A 22,119-nucleotide genomic window follows, 5' to 3' on the forward strand; every position below is an offset into this window, starting at 1 on the left:
TATCCATTCCTACGCCGATGATTCCGCTCTGCATTATTCAACTTCTTTTAATAGAAGACCCACCCTTCAGGAACTTAACGACTCAAGGCTGGAGGCTGCAGAACGCTTAGCCTCAGACCTTACTATTATTTTCGATTGGGGCAAGAAGAACCTGGTGTCCTTCAACGCCTCAAAAACACAGTTTCTCCACCTATCCACTCGACACAATCTTCCAAACAACTATCCCCTATTCTTTGACAACACCCAGCTATCACCTTCCTCAACACTAAACATCCTCGGTCTATCCTTAACTCAAAATCTCAACTGGAAACTTCATATCTCATCTCTTACTAAATCAGCTTCCTCGAGGCTGGGCGTTCTGTACCGTCTCCGCCAGTTCTTCTCCCCTGCACAGTTGCTGTCCATATACAGGAGCCTTGTCCGCCCTCGTATGGAGTATGCATCTCATGTGTGGGGGGGCTCCACTCACACAGCTCTTCTGGACAGAGTGGAGGCTAAGGCTCTTCGTCTCATCAGCTCTCCTCCTCACACTGATAGTCTTCTACCTCTTAAATTCCGCCGCAATGTTGCCTCTCTTTCTATCTTCTATCGATATTTCCACGCTGACTGCTCTTCTGAACTTGCTAACTGCATGCCTCCCCCCCTCCCGCGGCCCCGCTGCACTCGACTTTCTACTCATGCTCATCCCTATACTGTCCAAACCCCTTATGCAAGAGTTAACCAGCATCTTCACTCTTTCATCCCTCACGCTGGTAAACTCTGGAACAATCTTCCTTCATCTGTATTTCCTCCTGCCTACGACTTGAACTCTTTCAAGAGGAGGGTATCAGGACACCTCTCCTCCCGAAATTAACCTCTGATTTTGGACACTCCTTTAACCTCTGTTCGGGAGCAGTGAGTAGCGGGCCTTTTTTTCTTTTTTTTTCTTTGCGCCCTTGAGCTGTCTCCTTAGCTGTAAAAAAAAAAAAAAAAAAAAAGTAGTAGTAGTAGTAGCAGGAGAAGCAGTAACATTATTATTATTATTATTATTATTATTATTATTATTATTATTATTATTATTATTATATATTATTGTGGTTGTGGCGGCGGTAGTAGTAGTAGTAGTAGTAGTAGTAGTAGTAGTAGTAGTAGTAGCAGCAGCAGCAGCAGCAGCAGTATTATTACTATTAGAAGTAATAATAATAATAATAATAAAAATAAGTAGTAGTAGTAGTAGTAGTAGTAGTAGTAGTAGTAGTAGTAGTAGTAGCAGCAGCAGCAGCAGCAGCAGTAGTTGTAGTAGTAGTAGTAGTTTTCATGAAGTATACATTGAAGAGTTTTACAGCTCTCCTTTGTATAATTTTGATGATGTGTTTTCAGTTTCCATAAACGCAGTATGAATGCTGATGATGTTCTTTATTCTGCAGAAGTTGCTTAATCTGGGCGGCGTACGCCACACATCACAATGGAGAGGATTTCAACCTGACTTCCAGCATCCGTATTTCAGCCCCTGCAAGACTTACAAAGTAAGAGAATCACCAGATGCTTCATATGACTTATTTTAATATTTGACATTTTCCAGACACCAAAAATGTCGTTGCCTCCACAGGTGGGTGCACTATGTGCCTCTGGGAATACTGGGGGTCCCTCCCTCCATCTTCGTGGTGCACGCCCAGCTGAACTTTGCGTTCGGAGTGTGGAGTCACACTTTGACAATTCCCAAGATATCCAAGATAATCCCAGGACTGGGACACCTCCTTGAGTTTATAATGGTGACTCCGAGCCATCACAGAGTCCACCATGGTAGAACCTGCTTTAGTTTGGGGTTATGATTTGATTCCTGATCTTGCGATTAAAACGAACTTGCTGCACCCATCGTTTTGAGACAGGTGCAGATACTTTTTTTTCTTCTTATTTTGAATTAATGAATATACAGTTAACTCAAACTTTTCAAATGAAGTGTTAAAAAAATATTGTGTGGATATTGACTGTACTCACATTTCGTAGGTGTGAACAAATACTGTTTGGATAAAAACTATGGAATGTTTCTCATCGTCTGGGATCGGATGTTTGGCACATTTGCCGAAGAGCGCGAGGACGAGCCTATCACCTACGGCACTGTGTCTCAGGTGGACACCTTCCATCCACTCGGCCTTCAGGTTATAAAGAGTTCTTACCATCTCACTGTTCTCTTATAACATGCATGTCTATGATGTTGAGAGATTGTATGAAATTGTTCTTAGACTTCTATATTTCCAACAGCTACAGCCTTATCAGAAACTGTATCAAAAGATGCAGACGATGAAAACTGACGGTGACAGACTGCGCACACTGTTCTACGGACCTGGCTGGTCTCCAGGCAAGCCTCGTCTTGGGGCGGAGGAAGACATCCCTGACGTAAGACCTTGTGATAGTATATATTTGTACTGTGCACTTTTTCACAAAGTATTAGCCAGCGGTGTTTTAACAAATGCAACATTTTATAAAAAATTCAGACTTCTGAATTTGATACTCTGTATTACAGACATTCCATGTTCATAGTACATTGAACTGTCACTATGAAATAGGTTAGGTACTTGCAGTACATAAAACTAAATTGAAAGCTATGGCTTAATGACAGCTCTGACTCCCAAACCCTATTGGTTGTTTTCATATTTTTTCAATAGTACATTTTTTTATGATTTTACCTCACAATGCTTTCATAGTTCCTGTAAAATGTGAGAAGTGTGAGCTTACTGTATAATATATATATATATATATATATATATATATATATATATATATATATATATATATATATATATATATATATATATATATATATATATATATAATGTGAGTGTGTGTGTGTGTGTGTGTGTGTGTGTGTGTGTGTGTGTGTGTGTGTGTGTGTGTGTGTGTGTGTGTGTGTGTGTGTGTGTGTGTGTGTGTGTGTGTGTGTGTGTGTGTGTGTGTGTGTGTGTGTGTGTGTGTGTGTGTGTGTGCGCCCGCGCGCGCCTCATGCCTGTTAATTTCCTTTAAGGTGCTGAGAAGGGAAAAACTGGAGTTGTCCTTGCCGTTTTGGCTCAACTTGTACCTGGCATTTCAAACAGCTTTCGTTGTCTTTGTTGTGAAGGATATGGGAGTAAGAGTTGAGGCAAGTCCTAATATTAGTAGTTGTTGGTTAAATAATGAGTTCACATTTCAGGTATTCTGCCGTGGGTGGAACAGCTGTTTGTTTACACAGTGCATCTACACCCACCCCCATGTACGGTAATCTTTGATAATAATGCGCACGGCACCAGTATAGGTGCATAACACGCATATTTAATCAAAAGTAATACTGTCATAATGGATAAGACGTGGCCTGAAGGCAGTAACTAAGGCTGTGGGCATGAGCTCTCATCTGGGTATCCGCCATCTTGATGGCAAGTGAAATGGCAGTTCGGCGACTTGACCTCATTCCCTAGGATTAGCGGGCCATGTCGACTCCACCCTTTATACCTCCAAGTGCTATCCCACCCCAACTGGGCAAAGGTAAGGCAGGAGATGGGTAAGGGTGGTTGGGCTGGCCCAGAAAGGCTCCACCTTTGTGCGTAAAGTGAAGGGTTACAGTCAATGCTTTCCTCCTGTCATGACATGCAGGTCAGGAGTGGACACTGACCAGGTCTTTGGGAAGGATATTTAGAAGCACTGAAAAAGCCATGGAGAGATTGATGGTGGGAATCACAGTATTGGATGAGAAAATTGCAAATGGAAAAGAGTGAAGAAAAATTAGATTAGATGAAATCAAGAAAGGGCAATGGTTAGGATTCATAGTTAGGAGAGAGGACAGCAGCTGGACAATTGTGAAGGACTGGGAAATAAAAAAAGACCCAAAGGGAGGACATTCAGCAGATGATGTGATCAAATAAGAAGTTTACGGAACTTTCACATAAAAAATTGATAAGTAGAAACGCAGGACAAACTAATGGAAATATTTTGTAGGCAATGTACTGTAGAGCAGTGATACGTACATACATAAATATTTTTCTCTTCCAGACATTTGGTCTATGGCAGTCATTTGCAAACTTCGGCATCATTTTCTCTGCATGCATGTCTCTGGGGGCTCAGTACGACTCCAGTTATTAAGCTGTCTGGCTGGAGCCTCTCCGTCTGATAGTCCTCATGGTGGCCTCCCATCTCTACCCAATGTTGAGCAGTCACGTTATCACCACCTGGGTATCAGCAGTTTGTCTAGGCAGCCTCCTGTTCTGGCCAGTGCTCAGGGATCACCTCCACTCCTTGCGTGCCAGTTCTACTTCAGCTCAAAATGGGGTTGAGACACAAAATAAAATTATGCAACTGTAGAATTTTGTACTCAGAAGACCTGCAGAGGAAGAGGCAGAAGGGAGGAGACCAGCTGGAAGGTAAACTGTGGTAAAGTTTACCTGGGGAAGATAAACTGTGGTAACGGGTACCTGCCATGGTGGAGCCTGGGGAAGGTAAACTGTGGTAACGGGAACCTGGGGGAGCCTGGGGAAGGTAAACTGTGGTAACGGGAACCTGGGGGAGCCTGGGGAAGGTAAACTGTGGTAACGGGAACCTGGGGGACCCTGGGGAAGGTAAACTGTGGTAATGGGTACCTGGGGGAGCCTGGGGAAGGTAAACTGTGGTAACGGGAACCTGGGGGAGCCTGGGGAAGGTAAACTGTGGTAACGGGAACCTGGGGGAGCCTGGGGAAGGTAAACTGTGGTAATGGGTACCTGGGGGAGCCTGGGGAAGGTAAACTGTGGTAACGGGAACCTGGGGGAGCCTGGGGAAGGTAAACTGTGGTAACGGGTACCTGGGGGAGCCTGGGGAAGGTAAACTGTGGTAATGGGTACCTGGGGGAGCCTGGGGAAGGTAAACCGAGGTCCCCTTGGCCCTGTGACCCGAGCCAACAATGAGTTTTTCCCCAACACACCCAGGCTCAAGGGCCAATGCGACGGAGATGAGCATCGCGGCCACGCGCAGCTATAGCGTATGCCCCCACCTTTGCCTTTTTTTTTTTAGTCTGGCCTCTTAGCCTCCCTATATTTTAGTGTATATATAAATAAAGACCTTTATCGATATGAGCAAATTAATCAGACGAATCTTAACTTTCAGATGAATTCACATTAACAAGGCAAATCACACCTGACCTGACAACCTGAAACACGCCATACACGACTCTATGAACAGACACATACCACAAAAAACACTTTCTAGTAGGTACACACTCCCCTGGTTTTCCAGGGATCATTGTGAAATAGTGCACCAATATGGGTCACTGTCTAAAGGTCTCAACACACAGAAATTAATCTGCATAAGGGGAAAAGCCGTGTAGTGCGGCGACTATGCCTGATGAACAAGCCTCCCATAACTCACTTCGCCAGCGGGGTACCTCTTTGGCCGACTCGGTAGGGAGTACGTGGCTCTCTCGTCACGCTGGTCGCGGGTTCAGTCCCAGGCAGCCACCGAATACCCTCTCCTGGTCTTGATTAATTTCTCGTGTGCATCGATACACGCAAAAGTCGTGTTGAAAAATAGAGGAAATATGAAAATAAGCTCTCGGGGCATGACACCTGGTCAGTCCAACAGCCTACCTACGGACCCAGCGAGTGAGAATTAATAAAAATTAATTTGTCAGTATTGAAATTTAGATGACTGAAACGGTTTTAGGGGGGACTTGTATAATGAGAAGAATTCCCTTTCCTCTCTCTTCCCTTCCCTTCCCTCCCCTTTCTTCGTAATATTAATAGACAGACTGATAAATAAGTAGACAGATTGATAAACATATATAGATAGATAGGAAGGAAGGAAAGAGAGAATAAAGGAAGAAAGCAAGGAAGAGAAAGGAAGAGAAAGAAAAGATGAGGAAAGATGGATGAGGAAAAAAGGAGGGAAGAGAATAAGAGAAAAGAGAGAGAAATACATGAGAGATGAAGGAAGGAAAGAGAGAAAGGAAGAGAAAGATAAAAAAGAAGGAAAAATTATGTGAGAGAAAAAAGGAGGAGAGGATATCGAGGGAAGAGAAAAAGAGAAAAGGGAGAGAAATAAATGAGGTCAAGATAAAGGAAGGGAAGAGAGATAGGAAGAGAAGAAGTGAAGAAAAGGAGATGAATAAAGAGATGGAGGAAAGAAGGGAGAGCACTAGCTGAGAGATCGATCGAAGGAAGGGAAGAGAAAGAGAATTAAGAAAAGGAGGAGAGAAGGAAGATACAATAGGAGGAGATTAGCGAAGAGAAGAAAAGGGAGAGAAATAGAGGAGAAACATAAAGGTAAATACCATAGCTGGGCGTTATCGCGATAAGTTATCGCGATACTTTATCGCTGATAACAAAATCGGGTTATCGGCCATCCGCTACTTATTTAAATATATATCGGTATCTTCGTTACTTTTGTAACCAAACTAGCGATAATCGCTACTTTTTTCCGCCTCTCAGAAAAAAAAACCGTTGTCTCCTTACTGTGCATGCGTGGCCCGGTGTTGTATGAAAAAACTTCGGGGTATGAAATGTCTTCGGTGATGAGATTTCATACTTAGATCATGAAAATTAAAACATTAGGTTATTTTTTTATGCTACTCAAAAATCAATATATCATAGAGGAAAATCATTTAACTTTGCCCCAAAAATGATTATCCACTGCTTCAAATTTGATATTCCATATTCGTTTGTGACCATGCCATGATACTGAAGGCACCCGGTGTTGTGTTATTTAATTGGTGTCCCATCGTCAAAAGCTGGCGCTTTTGTTTATAAACACTGGTCTCTCGTGAACTGCGCATGCTCAGACCATTAAGTGTAGACAGTCTCACAATGCTTTTTTAACACATTAAGAGTTGCTGGAAAGCTGAATCAAACATACAGTACCACCATCCTCGCTGTTTCTAGAACGACGTACACTCTGTACATATAAATACAACTCGTACAGAGTGTCGTTCTAGAAACAGCGAGGATGGTGGTAGTGGTACTATATGTCTGATTCAGCCTTCCAGCAACTCTTAATTATGGTTTAAAAGCTTTGTGAGACTGTACAGGTCTACGCTTGCTGGTATGAGCATGCACCATTCTGAGACCAATGTTTAAACAATTTTTGACGGTGCGGACGCCAAATAACACAACACCGGTTCAGGCATTTCTAGTATTACCGTCCATAGGTACGTGTCAACGTGTGGTTTTAAGGTTTTGTAAGTTTCCTAAAATACAGATAATGAAAATTTGAATTTATCAATGTTGTTCTATCTGAAATATCAATATAGTATCGTTTTCGCCTATCGGACTTATCGCTAGCTAGTATCGGAATTGTGGATTTATATCGGGTATCGGTTATCGATTATCGCCTAAATTTGTGTCTCTAGTTAACGAATATCGGTTATCGCCGTTAAGGTTTTTCATTATCAGTTATCGGTTATCGGGAATAAGGTTTTATGTTATCGTGCCCAGCTATGGTAAATACATATACACAGGAAACACACACGTGGCAACACCGCGCACATACAGGTAAGTACAAGTGGCACCACCGCACACACACGTACACACGCACACACATACACACAAGGTAGCCCACGCCGCTCACCTGAGATTCAAACCAGGTAAGGTATTTACGCTTTTTTACCCTTATTTCAACCTCGTTCACTTTAGCTGTGGGTGGAAAAGGTGCCCGACGACCCCCAGCAGCGTCTAGTGCATTACAACAGGGTGATTAGTGAGTCTGCATGGAGTAATAGGCGTGTAAGGGCTCAGGGTGTGGCTGTGCGTGTACCTGTCCTCTAATGAGCCCCAAGACGTTACCTGCATCCTCCGCCGCCACTCCCGGGCATAAAAACCTTAGCCTCTTCATGCAGCATCACAGCACAGGGCTAGTGTTAACCTGTAACCTTACAGGAGCTAATCCGCGGGCCACACACGAATGCTTTTGATTGGTAACAGGCAGAGTGTGTGTGTGTGTGTGTGTGTCGCCCCTTGCAACAACCTTCCTCAGCTCCCGCCCCGGCCAGGGATGGATGAACGGCCGGCCCTCGCCACTCACTGCTGGGAACTTACATATCTTGGGGCATGGCGGTGGCATTAGGTCTCGAGTGTATTCTCATGTCATAGGAAATATTATGGCAATGTACTAACGCTGGATTAACCGTGAGGCACTTGAGGGACCCCGGGGCCCGGCCTCCAGGGCTGCGGCTCTAAACCTTCTGATGATCCCAGACCCCCACTGGACTGCTCAGTATGGTCCCGTGCCCCCTGGGCCCTGTGCTTGACTGCCGAAATCATCACCAGTCTTGTTTAATACATAATAATATCCAGAGACTGAGTCCCATGCCCCCAGCATTTGGTTCTCACGCCCCCATGGGGTTTGGATACCCCGGGCCGGTTAAAAACCCTTGCTCCAGGGGTTCCAAAACCTGTGAAAAGCACATTGTTGAATGCAGAGATTGCCTGATAATTTTTTTGCTACTGATGTTGTTCAGTGTAGGTTGAGAATGTATTTCATCAAAGTTGGAACATTAATATTAGTTTATTTGATCAATGTCATTGCACTGATCTTAAAAATTTGCATGATGAATATCAGATCTGCCATTTACCAGAAACTCAATCTTGAGGATGTCATTAATGAATTGATCTGTAGCAAACTGTTTTAAATCAGCAAAGATTGCAAAGAGTTTAATTATAAATTTTCCTTCATTCTCTATGACTCATACCAAACCTTCAGGGTACTGAGCCCCAAGCTGGTCTGTGCCTCGGGCTTTACTAAGCTTAATCTGGCCCTGGGGTCCCTAAGGGTAGAGGTCCCCATTTGTTGCTGTCTGCACTAAGTCTCCAGTATCCTTGCCCCTCCTTTTAAGCATCTTCCTTTGAGCTTCTGCAGTACATTTACTTGTTCGTACTGCCTGCTCCTCCACTAAGCCTGACTCCCCCATTCTCAGCGTGTCAGCGATGAGTTTCAGCGATGCCACCCTACAACAACACGCTGCCTGAGTTCAACAATCGGTACGGCATCAAGCCAGAGTTCTTCAACTACACTCCCTTCTACGTGGGCATCACCTTCTGCACCATCATTGGCATTGTCCTGATTATGGTGAGGCTGAGGCACTGGTATTGCTTCTTTGGTTATACTTCTGGTAGAGGTTAGCCCCCAAGGATGGCATATGTTCAGTTAAGATGTTTTTTTAACGGGCTGATATCTCGGTACTTGATCAACTACTCTTCCGTTGTCATAAATGCTTTCTACTGACCATCAAACCTTTCCTATTGATTTCCAGGAGGTATGAAGTAGTGGGTGTTTTGGATAGTAGTAGAATTCATGTGTGGCAACAGAAGAGTAGTTTGGTTAGTAGGAAATGAGATATTGACACATTAATGATACCAAACTTTACCAGATGTTCTATTGAAGAATGAGTTTAGCCCCATAGAAATGCAATATCTAATAGTAGTAGTAGTAGTAGTGGTAGTAATAGTGTTAGCAGCAGTAGATCCCTAGAAAGGAGTACCTAAGTAAAAATTGATCTTCTAAACTTGATCTTAAATAAATTGTTTAAAAAAGTTACTATTACACAGTCTGTCTCGCTTCCTAATGTTTCTTCATGGCACGGTATTTCTTTAGCACTGACTGTTTCCAAGGAGGTTACAATTCTTAGTGTCGTTTTCAACTCAAAGGTATTATTTAACTGGCATTACAGAGGTGGTGGTGTATAGGAAGGTAATTATGGGAGGGATCAAATATTCTTGGATCACAGTGGAAAGAGCCTGAAGAGGGAGGGTGGCCTGGTGCATGCAAGAGTCAACTAGCATCTTCATTCTTTTATCCCTTCCGCTGATCAACTCTGCCTTCCTTTGCCTGTATTTCCTCCTGCCTATGACTTAAACCCTTTCAAGAGGAGAGTATCAAGACACCTCTCCACCCAAAGTTGGCCTCTCCTTTTTTTTCTTTTTTTTAGTAGGAGCAATGTCTAGTGGGCCATTTTGTTTCAGTTTTTGTTTTCTGCCCTTGAGCTGCTTCCCTTAGCTATAAAAAAAAAAAAAAAAAAAAGATGTGCGGCAGCCCGAGGCACTAACACCAACCTGGTCTCCCGCAGGTCAACTGGATCTGCAGCTGCTGCCACGAACACTCCAAGTACTGGAACGACCCTGACACAGGGAACCGCTTCGCCTCCCTCATCTTTGTGCGCAAGGCCAAGCAGCGGCCCCTCGACGCCCTCTACTAGGAGCCTCCCATCACAACCCAACACCTGCCCTCGCTGCCTGCCCTGGGAACTGAAAGGTGAGGTGCCTCATTAACCCTTTGACTGCAGATTTCCTACAAGAAGACTTCACCAAGCTACAGGAAAGGAGCAAAAAGTGGCTGCTACAGTCCAATAAAGAAAAATGTAAAGTCATGCAGCATGGGAGGGGATATCCAACATACCAATACCACATGGGAAACACTCCACTATCCACCACAGAGGCAGAGAAAGACCTGGGAGCATATGTTACCAGGCTACCAGTGAAAGCCACATCCATGCCAATTGCAGTGGACGGGTTAACTCTAAACATAGTGGCGAGGGTGCACATGTATATATACCACACATACCTGATGGCCAAGTGTATTTAAGGTGCCCTGGAATCTAAGTAAATGATTTCTTAAGAGTGAAATGCCTTTGCAGTTTTAATTCTGACATCATTATTAATCTTCTTCCCTCACCACCACTAACACTTATCTGCAATGTCGATATCCTTCAGTTTTTTCTTCTTATACTCCTTTTCTTCTTTCTTCTTTAGTCTGTAACCTCAGTTTTCTTCCCTCACCACCACTAACACTCTACTGTGATTGTCGATATACCTCCTTTTTTTTCTTTTCATACTCCTTTTTTTTTCTTATTATATTGTCTTCATTAGTTTGTAACCTCATTTGCTAACTTTGCTAACTGCCACCAACACTCACACTACATTCTTCGCCATGGCTGTCAATGCCTTCCAGCTCTTTCTTCTTATACTCCTTTTTTTTTGCTGTTTCATCTTTAGTCTGTAACCTTAACCTTCTTCCCTTACCACCATGAACCCTCACACTATTCTGCAGCTCTTCACTATGGTTGTCAATACCTTCCAGTTCTTTCCTTCTCATGATCCTTTTTTAACGATTCTTCCTAAGTCTGTAACCTCAACTCTTTTCCCTTACTGCCACCAACACTCACACTACAACTCTTCATCATGGCTATCAATACCTTCCAGTTCTTTCCTTCTTGTGATCCTTTTTTAATGATTCTTCCTTAGTCTGTAACCTCACCTCTCTTCCCTTACCGCCAGGAACACTCACATTATTCCGCAGCTCTTCACCATGGCTATCAAAATCCTTCTGTTCTTTTCTTCTCGTAATCCTTTCTTTAACCTGGTAGCAGCGACGGGCCAAATTTGTGGCTTTACCATGTACCAGCAACGGGCCAAATTTGTGGCTTTACCATGTACCAGCAACGGGCCAAATTTGTGGCTTTACCGTGTACCAGCAACGGGCCAAATTTGTGGCTTTACCGTGTACCAGCAACGGGCCAAATTTGTGGCTTTACCGTGTACCAGCAACGGGCCAAATTTTTACCATGATATAACCCCCCAAAAATAGATGATACATAAACTGATCACAAATGTGTTGATATATATTATGAAATGGTTTGCATGAGTGATGATTTTTTCTCATTTTTCTCGCTCAGAGGGACCATTAAGAAACATGATCCCTGCAGCTACTGGGTTAATGATTCTTTAGTCTGTAACCTCATTCATTTTCCTCCCTGTACCATGCCTGTGAATACCCCTCAGGTTTTTCCTCTCATAATCCTTTTTTTTTATTTCTTCTTTATCATATAACCTCAATTTTCCTCTCTTACAACTCCCCCATAAGTCTTAATTTTCCTCCCTATACCATGCCTGTGAATACCCCTCAGGTTTTCCTCTCATAATCCTTTTTTTTTTTTCTTTATTATATAACCTCAATTTTCCTCCCTTACCACTCCTCCACAGCTCTTCATTTTCCTCCCTATACCATGCCTGTGAATACCCCTCAGTTTTTCCTCTCATAATCCTTTTTTTTATTTTTTTAGTATATAACCTCAATTTTCCTCCCTTACCACTCCTCCATAAGTCTTCATTTTCCTCCTTATACCATGCCTGTGAATACCCCTCAGTTTTTCCTCTCATAATCCTTTTTTTTATTACTTTAGTATATAACCTCAATTTTCCTCCCTTACCACTCCTCCACAGCTCTTCATTTTCCTCCTTATACCATGCCTGTGAATACCCCTCAGTTTTTTTCCTCTCATAATCCTTTTTTTTTATTTCTTCTTTAGTATATAACCTCAGTTTTCCTCCCTTACCACTCCTCCATAGCTCTTCATTTTCCTCCCTATACCATGCCTGTGAATACCCCTCAGTTTTTTCCTGTCATATTCCCTTCTTTATTATTTCTTCTTCGGTCTGTAACCTCAATTTCCCTCCCTTACCACTACTCCACAGCTCGTCACCATGGCCGTCAACGCTGCCTGGCCCCCGCTCACCGCCCTGGCCATGTTCGTCATCATCGTGGCGTTCATCATCATCAAGTACGGGGACCGGCTGTTATGTGCTCGCTCGGTTCCGCTGAACAGGGAGGTGATAGAGGATGATGACCAGGCCTCCATCAACACCGTGTCCTGCCTCTACGACGAGAAGGACAGCGTCAGGGAGTACATTGAGGTGGTGGAGATGCCCGACATGCCCGAGGAGCCACAGAGGAAGGAGAAGTATGAGTATGCCGTCTAGGGGAGGAGGAAAGCTTACACAGTCTCTCCTTGAGACAGCATATTAGTTCTAAGCTCCAGTATGCTGTCTAAGGAGGGGAAACCTTATACAGTACCTCTGCAAGACAGCATATTAGTTCTAAGCTCCAGTATGCTGTCTAAGGGAGAGGAAACATTATACCTCCTCAAGACAGTATATTAGTTTTAAGCTGCAGTATACTAAGGGAGGGGAAAGCTTATTACACAGTCCCTCCTCAAAACAGCTGTATTAGTTTTAAGCTCCAGTATGCTGTCAAAGGAAGGGGAAAACTTATACATTCCCTCTGCAAGAAAGGGACATGTTTTTAAGCCTTTGTATGCTGACTAAGGGAGAAGGAGGCTCATATACCCTCTCCTCATAAAGGGCACAGTAGTCTCTAAGCTCTCATACCTTCCTTGTGAATATTTCTGCTGCAAACATTCCGTCCATTTTTATACTTCACACAAGAGAGAACAACTAACGGCTGTCGACACTTACAGCTTATAAGACTATTACTGGTGATGTTTTTCACGCTGTGTCTCATGAACTTGTCAAGAAGTTCATCAGAATCAAACGGACTGATGAGCCACATGAGGGATTATTTTCAAGAGTCGGTCATCATTTTTTAAGCAGAAAGCATAATCTGTAAATAGGGCCACAGTATTCTGATATAGGAGGGTTTAGTGTAGTGCAGTGAGGTTTTGCTGTGAGAACTTGGCATTATTTTTTAGGTTCTAATGAATGAGTATTAGAAGCATAAGTCAATGTTTTCACACTATTCCCAGTGCAGTGTTTGGTGGGCGAGCGCTTAACTGATGTACATGGAAAAATTGTGTCGTGTAAAAAGGAAACACTTCTCCCATAACAACATTCACTGGCTAGAGTAGGATAAGACAGGCACTGAATAGTAGAGTTTGCCACACCTTATCACAGGCACCAAGTTGTTACCAAAAGAGCCACATGAAATTCAAGTTGATGCTGATACGAGAGTGTTTCTTTGAGATCTTGATGATACGTAGAGCACAGAAAAAAACTTGTATCAGTGTCAATTTGTATTTTGCACAGCTCTTTGGGTAATGACATGGCAACTGTGATGATAGAGGTGGTCAAATTCTTCTTTTCTATGGCTCTGGGCTTCAATGTACTTCACTTTTAGCAGGGCAGGAAGGGAACTTAGAGGTGGGAAGAAAAACTGAAGCTTAGGACCAGGGAACAAATATTTCTCAAAGCATCATAGTTGAGGCCTTGACGGACACAAAAATACTTTGATCAAAACTGCGTACATCATGAATTGCTGTGGATAGTAGTTTTCAATATGAGCATGAACTTGTTGGTTAGGAATCTATTGAGAAAGAAACAATTGGTGTCCCATAAGTTTGTCCAAGCATAGCGGATGTCAAACTATCACTAGGCTCATAAAACTTCTCATTGAAATACCCACAACAACCTCCATGAAAGCCCTATCAAAATGAGGGTGTGTAAGCCCCTGATATGTTTAAAAATAAGGAAAACAGACACGTAGACGACCTTCACATGTTAATCGGGTTCTCATGGGTACTTTTTTCACATCCATGGTGCAAAAGCCTCGTCAGACTCACTGGACTCATAAAACTACGCGAGCAAATACAAAATACTTCCCATTCAACTTAACCTGGATCACTACTAACTTGACTAATGACCTCATCAACAACTGTGGTGGCTTAAGACGAACCCGCAGTCACAAAAATTCTGTCAGGACGTATCATTTGCTGGCTCTGAGACTTCGGTTTTTGTGATGGAGGTTGCGTGGAAAGGAGACCAGCATTCAGCCTGAGACTCACTGGGCATTCACTGTCTTATCTTACAGGTGTGTCATTGGATAAGTGGCCACCCGACATAGGTTAAGCATCGTAGTATTCTGACTAACGTGTTTTATACAGCTTGATTTTAATGTTAATTTTGATAGATATATTCTCGTTGTGGCACTTGTTAGATACACAAGACTATGATGTTTTTAGAGAATGAGAGAGTGGGAGAGAGAGCTTGTTTGTAGGAAAGGCAGCTTGGTGTTCATTCTGTCTGAGTCAAAGAATAGGAAAGTTTGCTGTTAGTTATACCACGGCGGCTGTTATTTAAGGTCATATCCACAGCCAAATTCTCCTGTTCTGTGGCTCTGATTCCGTCCATTTGGTGTTTATGATGGCGAGAGATTGCAAATGTTCCACCTCTTAAATAAAACTGTTGTAACCGTTCCATCCATTGTGCCGCTCAAAATGTCGAGTTAATCTTCCTTAACCCTTAGATGGTGGGGCAGTATTTGAAGAGTAGCTCCCCCAAAATGAATCGTCAATATATAGTCACTGCCGACCTTAGGACCGTAGCATAAATATAGTTGCACCACACAAGAGGTGTTTTAACTATCATCTATATATAAATTCTACGGTATCCTGGAAGTGTTGTTGTACTTCTGCTATACAAAACTGACTGACTGAATTTTGGACCGTCTATATACAGTTCCACCGTCGTCTAAGGGTTAATCTAATTTTTTAATACATGTAAATATATGTAACCCCCTGAAAACATTCCACTTCTTAACCCGTCCGCTGCAATCAGCACGGATTTGGCTTTCACTGATAGCCTGGTAACATATAGTCCCAGGTCTTTCTCTGCCTCTGTGGTGGATAGTGGGGTGTTTCCCATGTGGCATTGGTATGCTGGATTTCCCCTCCCAAGGTGCAGGACTTCACATTTTTCTTCCCTGAATTGTAGCAGCCACTTTTTGTTCCATTCCTGTAGCTTGGTGAGGTCTTCTGGTAGGGAATCCACAGTCAAGGGGTTAAAGCCTATTGTAACCACTCCATCCATTGTGCCGTTGAAAATATCCAGCAAATGTTCTTTAATCTAATTTTCTAATACGTGTTTATATATAATTCCCAGCAAGCCAGACAAGTGTTTTCAGATTATATATTTTCCTCTCAACAGAAGTCTGGGATGCTGCCTTTTTATTATACTCTCCCATTATAAGAAAATTGTACAACTAGGATTTTTTTACCCATGGGATTCAGATTAATGGATTTGTACTGTATTTTGGATCTTATAAGGGAAGGAATAACATGAATCTCAGATTATTTCTTCACTATATTTGGAATTTTCTGACCCACGAAACTCTGATTAACATAACTTTGCTGTAATTTTAATCCTCTGAGGGAAGGAATAAACTGAATCTCAAATTATTATCTTACAACTATTAGGATTCTCTCACCCATGGAATTCAGATTAATGTAAAGTTATTGTAATTTTAATCCTCTGAGGGAAGGAATAAACTTAATCTCAAATTATTTCCTAACTATATTTGGAATTTCCTGACCCATGGAATTCAGATTAATGTAAAGTTATTGTAATTTTAATCCTCTGAGGGAAGGAATAAACTAAATCTCAAATTATTTCCTAACTATATTTGGAATTTCCTGACCCATGGAATTCAGATTAATGTAACTTTGATGTAATTTCAATCCTCTGAGGGAAGGAATAAACTGAATCTCAAATTATTTTCTTACTACTATTGTGATTTTCTGACCCATGAAACTCTGATTAACATAACTTTGCTGTAATTTCAATCCTCTGAGTGAAGGAATAAACTGAACCTCAAATTATTTCTTTACTATATTTGGAATTTCCTGACCCATGGAATTCAGATTATTGTAAAGTTATTGTAATTTTAATCCTCTGAGGGAAGGAATAAACTGAATCTCAAATTATTTCTTTACTATATTTGGAATTTCCTGACCCATGGAATTCAGATTATTGTAAAGTTATTGTAATTTTAATCCTCAGAGGGAAGGAATAAACTGAATCTCAAATTATTTTCTTACAACTATTAGGATTTTCTGACCCATGGAATTCAGATTATTGTAAAGTTATTATAATTTTAATCCTCAGAGGGAAGGAATAAACTGAATCTCAAATTATTTTCTTACAACTATTAGGGTTTTCTGACCCATGGAATTCAGATTATTGTAAAGTTATTGTAATCTTAATCCTCTGAGGGAAGGAAAATGCTGAAACTCAAGTTATTATTTCTAGAAGCGACAAAAATATGCAAATACTCCAATTTTGTATAGGTATGAATGCCCACACCCTCCATCCCTAGCAATACAACACAAGACTACAAGAAACACTAACTCGGAACACTATCTATCTGTCTAAATCTCTGACATCTCCCTCCCTCACGTGAACTTCCCTCCAGGGGGTGGCCGCGGCAGAAGTGTCTCCATCTCTCCCTGTTCTGGCACTCCCTCTCACCACACTCAATCCTGCTGCTACCAACTCTCGCTCCAATACTCGCTCACCCTACTGGTCCACTTCACCTCCCCTCCCTCAATCCCTCCCTTGTACACTCTCTTCACAATTTCATTCTTATCAAACCAGGAACACAGGAAGAGAAAATACTACAATACATTACTAATACAACACAATACTACAAGAAACACTAAATCGAAACATAAACAGAAAATATAGAAATCCGTGAAGGCAGCCTCTGTTCTTACTCTTTGTCGTATCTGAATGACCCATAGCTTTGTGACGTAAGAAGAGGGTCAGAATGCAAGAACAGATATAGGACGTTTGTGAAGGCTGTCGCTGCTACCGTATCTGGCTTCTTGACAATTCATATGGCTTTGTAATGTAAGGAGGTGGTCGGAAGGCACAAACAGAGAATAATAGGGTGTTTGAGATGGCTGTCGCTACTACCGTTTCTGGCTTCTTTACAACCTATATGGCCTGTCATGTAAGGAGGAGGCTGAGACGAGAGTGGGCAAGGGTTGATAATAGTATATAGAGTGTTGTAAGGAAGGGTCCTCGCTCCACTTATTGGCTCATGGGCTTGTTACTTAATGCCTGGATGTGTTATATAAGGTTTTTGTACTGAGTGAGGACGGAGAGAAAATAAAATGGTAATGGGAACTGTGAATTATTTTTATCATTATTATTATTATTATTATTATTATTATTATTATTACTATTAATGCTATTATGATTTAGTGCATAATAGTAGTAGTTTAGTAATTTTTTTAAGGGAATGTGTGTGTGTGTGTGTGAGAGCGAGAGAGAGAGATCAGTTAAAATTTCGAGGTCTCTCTCTCTCTCTCTCTCTCTCTCTCTCTCTCTCTCTCTCTCTCTCTCTGTCTCTTTCTCTCTGTCCGCAGCCTCGGGGTCAACACATAATTAGTGTTAATGGATCGGGAACTTACAAGCATGTTAACTCTCTCTCTCTCTCTCTCTCTCTCTCTCTCTCTCTCTCTCTCTCTCTCTCTCTCTGAATCTCCTCATCTTTACGCAATCAATATTAAATCAATTATTAAGTATTAAGAGAGAGAGAGAGAGAGAGAGAGAGAGAGAGAGAGAGAGAGAGAGAGAGAGAGTGTTCGTGTGGGTGTGTGTGTGTGTGTGTGTGTGTGTTCGTGTGTATTTACCTAGTTGTAGTTTTCCAGGGCCTGGGCTTTACGCTCGTGTGGTCCCGTCTCCGTATCTACATTTATCCAACTTTTCCTTAATGCTTTGCACACTCCTCGCCGATCCTACATCCTCACTTAGTCTGTTCCAAACCTCTTTAATTCTTTGCGGGAAGCTATATTTCTTTGTCTCTCAAGTATCTTCCCTTCCTCAATTTTTTACTATGTCCTCTTGTGTTCCTAGTGGTAATTTCTTCATTTAGTGGTAACTCCTCGTTGTCTACTTCTTCCATTTTGCTCAATAATTTGTAGATTTGTATTAGGTCTCCCCTTTCTCTTCTTTGTTCTAGTGTTGATAAGTCCATTTCCTTTAGTCTTTCCTCGTATGCCAATCCCTCCAGCTCCAGCTCGTAACGTAACGCCCACACCTCTCTCCTCTCGTGTCCTCCCTGAACCAAGGCAAAACTGGAAGGCCTATTGTGTAATATTCTTGGCAAGGTGCGTGTGTGTGTGTGTGTGTGTGCGCGCGTGTGTGTGAATGCGCGCTTGCTACTATGACATCATACTTCCAGGGCCTTACATCACTTGAACTTCTTATTCTAACGAGGGAAAAACCACACACACACACACACACACACCTTGCCAAGAATATTACACAATGGGCCTTCCAGTTTTGTCTTGGTTCAGGGAGGACACGAGAGGAAGGAGATGTGGGCGTTACGTTACGAGCTCTAGGAAGGAGACGTGGGCGTTACGTTACGAGCTCTTAATTAAGTAAAACCCGAGAGGCACGACCCAAAGACCGTTATTATAAGACATTTTCGCTTCTCACATCAACTATTTCTAAGGGTCAAAGAGGGGACCAATCGTGTTCTAATGAGTGTTTTTTTGGGTTCGCGGTACAGGAGCAGAGTCAGCCTACCACCAGGGTCATAAAACTACCCCTGGAGATGCCCACAACTTATACGAAAGCCTTGGCAAATATGTGAACTTGGGAGACGAAATGTTTTAAAATACGACCCATAAACCGTTGAACCGTGTCATCCGCAGAAAAAAACACTTGAGGGACTTACAGTGTCAGCTACACTTAGTCATCATCATCATCATCATTATTATTAGCTATTATTTTATCACTATTTGGAGAGCGTGTTTTTTTAAGTTCACGGTACATAAGAATGGTCAAACTACCATCAGGGTCATAAAACTACCCCTGGAGATGCCTGCAACTTATACGAAAGCCTTGGCAAATATGTGAACTTGGGAGACGAAATGTTTCAAAATACGACCCATAAACCGTTGAACCGTGTCATCCGCAGAAGAACACTTGAGGGACTTACAGTATCAGCTACACTTGGTCATCATCATCATTATTATTAGCTATTATTTTATCACTATTTGGAGAGCCTGGAATACAGACCGTTATGCCAGGAATTTGTTTTCTGTGCAGCAACGCCTTTTATACCGCTAACTTGATTGACTGATAGTTTAGTGTTGCAAGTAAACAACAAAGGAGAAGGGAGGAACATGCCATCCCAACCCCCAGGCAGTTTTTTTTTTTTTACAACAATGGAGACAGATCAAGGGCAAAAAAAAAAAAGGGAACAATAATAACAAAAAGCCCGCTACTCGCTGCTCCTAAAAAAAAATCAAAAGAGGTGGCCGAAAGTACAGAGTGTGATTATACAAGTAAGGATACATGTGGAAGTAGCACCAGGATACTAAAAAGATACAATGGTAGGGGACGAGTGCTAAAAAAAATAAAGGCCTTGATTTAGTCAGGGGAGTAGACATAAGGGACTGAACATATGGACTACAATCTCTAGGGGCAAACACACAGCTAACTTATTGACCGAGTTCTTTATAGTCGTTCCTTTATGTGGCAAGTATGTCTTCACTGCATCGAAAAGTCACGCGTTCTCCAGCTATATCAAGTTTGTGCTCTCTGTTCTCTAGTTATTTCTTTCTATAATAGTAAGTTTAGTTCCTCTGCATCAGCGTCACCTGTTAAATGTATCCGTGGGTGTGGTCCGCTCCAGATAATCCAATGCTGTTACCAAAGTGTTGAAGCTTATGGTACGGAGCGTCTCAAGGGAACTCCGCCCCTACCTCCATCTCTCTCTCTCTCTCTCTCTCTCTCTCTGGATGTATGGGGTACGTTTATATATGTCTATCTGTCTGTCAATCAGTTTCTTTGTGAACTCTCTCTCTCTCTCTCTCTCTCTCTCTCTCTCTCTCTCTCTCTCTCTCTCTCTCTCTCTCTCTCTCTCTCTCTCTCTCGATATAAAAGTGTAAAAGTACTGAGAGAGAGAGCGAGAGAGAGAGAGAGAGAGAGAGAGAGAGAGAGAGAGAGAGAGAGAGAGAGAGAGAGAGAGAGAGAGAAGAGAGAAGAAAGACAATGAGAGTGAGTCACTGTCATGATTAAAAATATTACCATGACCACCAAAACAACGGACCGCGGAGGAGGAGGAGAAAGGGGAGGAGGAGGAGGAGGAGGGAGGGGAGGAGGAGAGGAGGAGGAGGAGGAGGAGGAGGAGGAGGAGGAGGAGGAGGAGGAGGAGGAGGAGGGGAAAGAGGAGGAGGAGGAGGAGAAGGAGGAGGAGCAAGGACAAAAGAAAGAAGAGACGTAAAAAAGAAAAAAAAGAAAAAACTCAAGAACTTAAAAATACAAATAGTAACAGCAACAATAATAATAATAATAATAATAATAATAATAATAATAATAATAATAATAATAATAATAATAATAATAATAATAATAATAATAATAATAATAATAATAATAATAATAATAATAATAATAATAATAATAATAAAAAGAAAAAGAAAAGAATGAAAATATTAAACAAAGGAAGAGAGAGAGAGAGAGAGAGAGAGAGAGAGAGAGAGAGAGAGAGAGAGAGAGAGAGAGAGGAGGAGGAGGAGGAGGAGGAGGAGGAGGAAAGGAAGGAAGGAAGGAAGGCAGACGTGAGGAATGGAAAGGAAGGCAAAAAAAAAAAAAAGTTGAGTGAAGGGAAGAGAAAGAGAGGATGATGATGATGATGATGATGACGAGGAGGAGAAGGAGGAGGAGGAGGAGAAGAGGAGGACTCAAGAGACCATTTCCGGTTGACCTTACATGACTAGACGCAAAACTGACCACACAAAGAGAGAGAGAGAGAGAGAGAGAGAGAGAGAGTGTAGGTTACCGTAAGTAATTAAGAACTAGCTCTAATTTAAGTCAATACTAAGGCGTTCTCGCTCTCTCTCTCTCTTTCTCACATTTTTTCCTTCCTTTTTTCTTTTTTTAATTCTCTTACAATTCTTTCCTTCTCTTTCTTAATGGAACTCTTTCTTTTTTCCATTCTTTCTTTCTTTTTCACATCTTTCTCCTTCTATCTCTTAACCCTATCCGCTCCGACGTTTTCAAATTTGCGCACTCGTAACATCTAGCAACGTACTCATCTATCAGAACAACGATAACGCTCATGAACACTAAGTACTGGTACCGAATCAATAGTGTAAAACAATAATGAATAATGAGTGAAAAGAAGCTAGTGGAAAGTAAAAAAAAAAAAAATAAAGTGTATCGTTTTGATCGACGTGCCTGAAGGGGGGGCCAGATATGTACCCCCTCGGAGCGGATAGGGTTAATAAAAAAAAACTCTCCCTCTTTCTTTCTTTCTTAATCTTTTTCTTTTTCTCGTATCTTTCTCCTTCTATCTCTTAATAAAAAAACTCTTCCTCTTTCTTAACCTCTTTCTTTTTCTCGTATCTTTCTCCTTCTATCTCTAATAATCTCTCTCTCTCTCTCTCTCTCTCTCTCCTTTTTCTTTCATCTCCTAAAAATGAAGTTCTGTCTCTTTCAATATACAGGAAAAAACTAATTATTATAAAGAAAGAAGAAAAAACTAATTATTGTAAAGAAAAGAAGAAAAAAAACACTAATTATTATAAAGAGGAAAAAACACTAATTATTATAAAGAAGAAAGAAA

At 41.8% G+C, this 22,119-nt stretch overlaps 2 protein-coding genes and 1 long non-coding RNA gene across 5 annotated transcripts; 2 read left to right on the top strand and 1 right to left on the bottom strand.

Moving 5' to 3' along the window:
* Positions 1-1,242: 1,242 nt before the first annotated feature.
* Positions 1,243-4,324, top strand: LOC127001011 (alkylglycerol monooxygenase-like). 3 transcript variants are annotated; one of them, XR_007754657.1, is made up of 4 exons: positions 1,243-1,868; positions 1,987-2,138; positions 2,242-2,376; positions 3,002-4,324. XR_007754657.1 is itself a non-coding variant. In XM_050865189.1 (4 exons), exons 2-4 carry the CDS (start codon positions 2,022-2,024, stop codon positions 4,087-4,089), a joined length of 342 nt encoding a protein of 113 aa, XP_050721146.1. In that variant the 5' UTR covers positions 1,243-1,868; positions 1,987-2,021; the 3' UTR covers positions 4,090-4,323. The 3 variants fall into 3 exon arrangements, 1 of the variants encoding a protein (XP_050721146.1); XR_007754658.1 differs by having other exon boundaries at positions 1,243-1,505; XM_050865189.1 differs by having other exon boundaries at positions 4,000-4,323.
* A 3,131-nt stretch (positions 4,325-7,455) lies between these two features.
* Positions 7,456-12,586, top strand: LOC127000514 (uncharacterized). The gene is made up of 4 exons (XM_050864248.1): positions 7,456-7,555; positions 8,885-9,036; positions 10,034-10,218; positions 12,438-12,586. Exons 2-3 carry the CDS (start codon positions 8,908-8,910, stop codon positions 10,160-10,162), a joined length of 258 nt encoding a protein of 85 aa, XP_050720205.1. The 5' UTR covers positions 7,456-7,555; positions 8,885-8,907; the 3' UTR covers positions 10,163-10,218; positions 12,438-12,586.
* A 2,583-nt stretch (positions 12,587-15,169) lies between these two features.
* On the bottom strand, positions 15,170-17,655 carry LOC127000515 (uncharacterized). The gene is made up of 2 exons (XR_007754258.1): positions 16,343-17,655; positions 15,170-16,237 (listed from the first exon to the last, which is right to left on the bottom strand). It is a non-coding gene; the product is annotated as an uncharacterized LOC127000515 (long non-coding RNA).
* Between the last annotated feature and the right edge of the window lie 4,464 nt (positions 17,656-22,119).

Source organism: Eriocheir sinensis, chromosome 19, assembly GCF_024679095.1.
Source record: "Eriocheir sinensis breed Jianghai 21 chromosome 19, ASM2467909v1, whole genome shotgun sequence".
NCBI lineage: Eukaryota > Metazoa > Arthropoda > Malacostraca > Decapoda > Varunidae > Eriocheir > Eriocheir sinensis.

Coding starts and splice junctions, on each gene's coding strand:
- LOC127001011 (XM_050865189.1), top strand. CDS start 2,022: ATGTTTCTCATCGTCTGGGATCGGATGTTTGGCACATTTGCCGAAGAG. Junction 2,139..2,241: donor TCCATCCACTCGGCCTTCAG/GTTATAAAGAGT, acceptor TATTTCCAACAG/CTACAGCCTTATCAGAAACT. Junction 2,377..3,999: donor CGGAGGAAGACATCCCTGAC/GTAAGACCTTGT, acceptor TTTCTCTTCCAG/ACATTTGGTCTATGGCAGTC.
- LOC127000514 (XM_050864248.1), top strand. CDS start 8,908: ATGCCACCCTACAACAACACGCTGCCTGAGTTCAACAATCGGTACGGC. Junction 9,037..10,033: donor TTGGCATTGTCCTGATTATG/GTGAGGCTGAGG, acceptor GGTCTCCCGCAG/GTCAACTGGATCTGCAGCTG.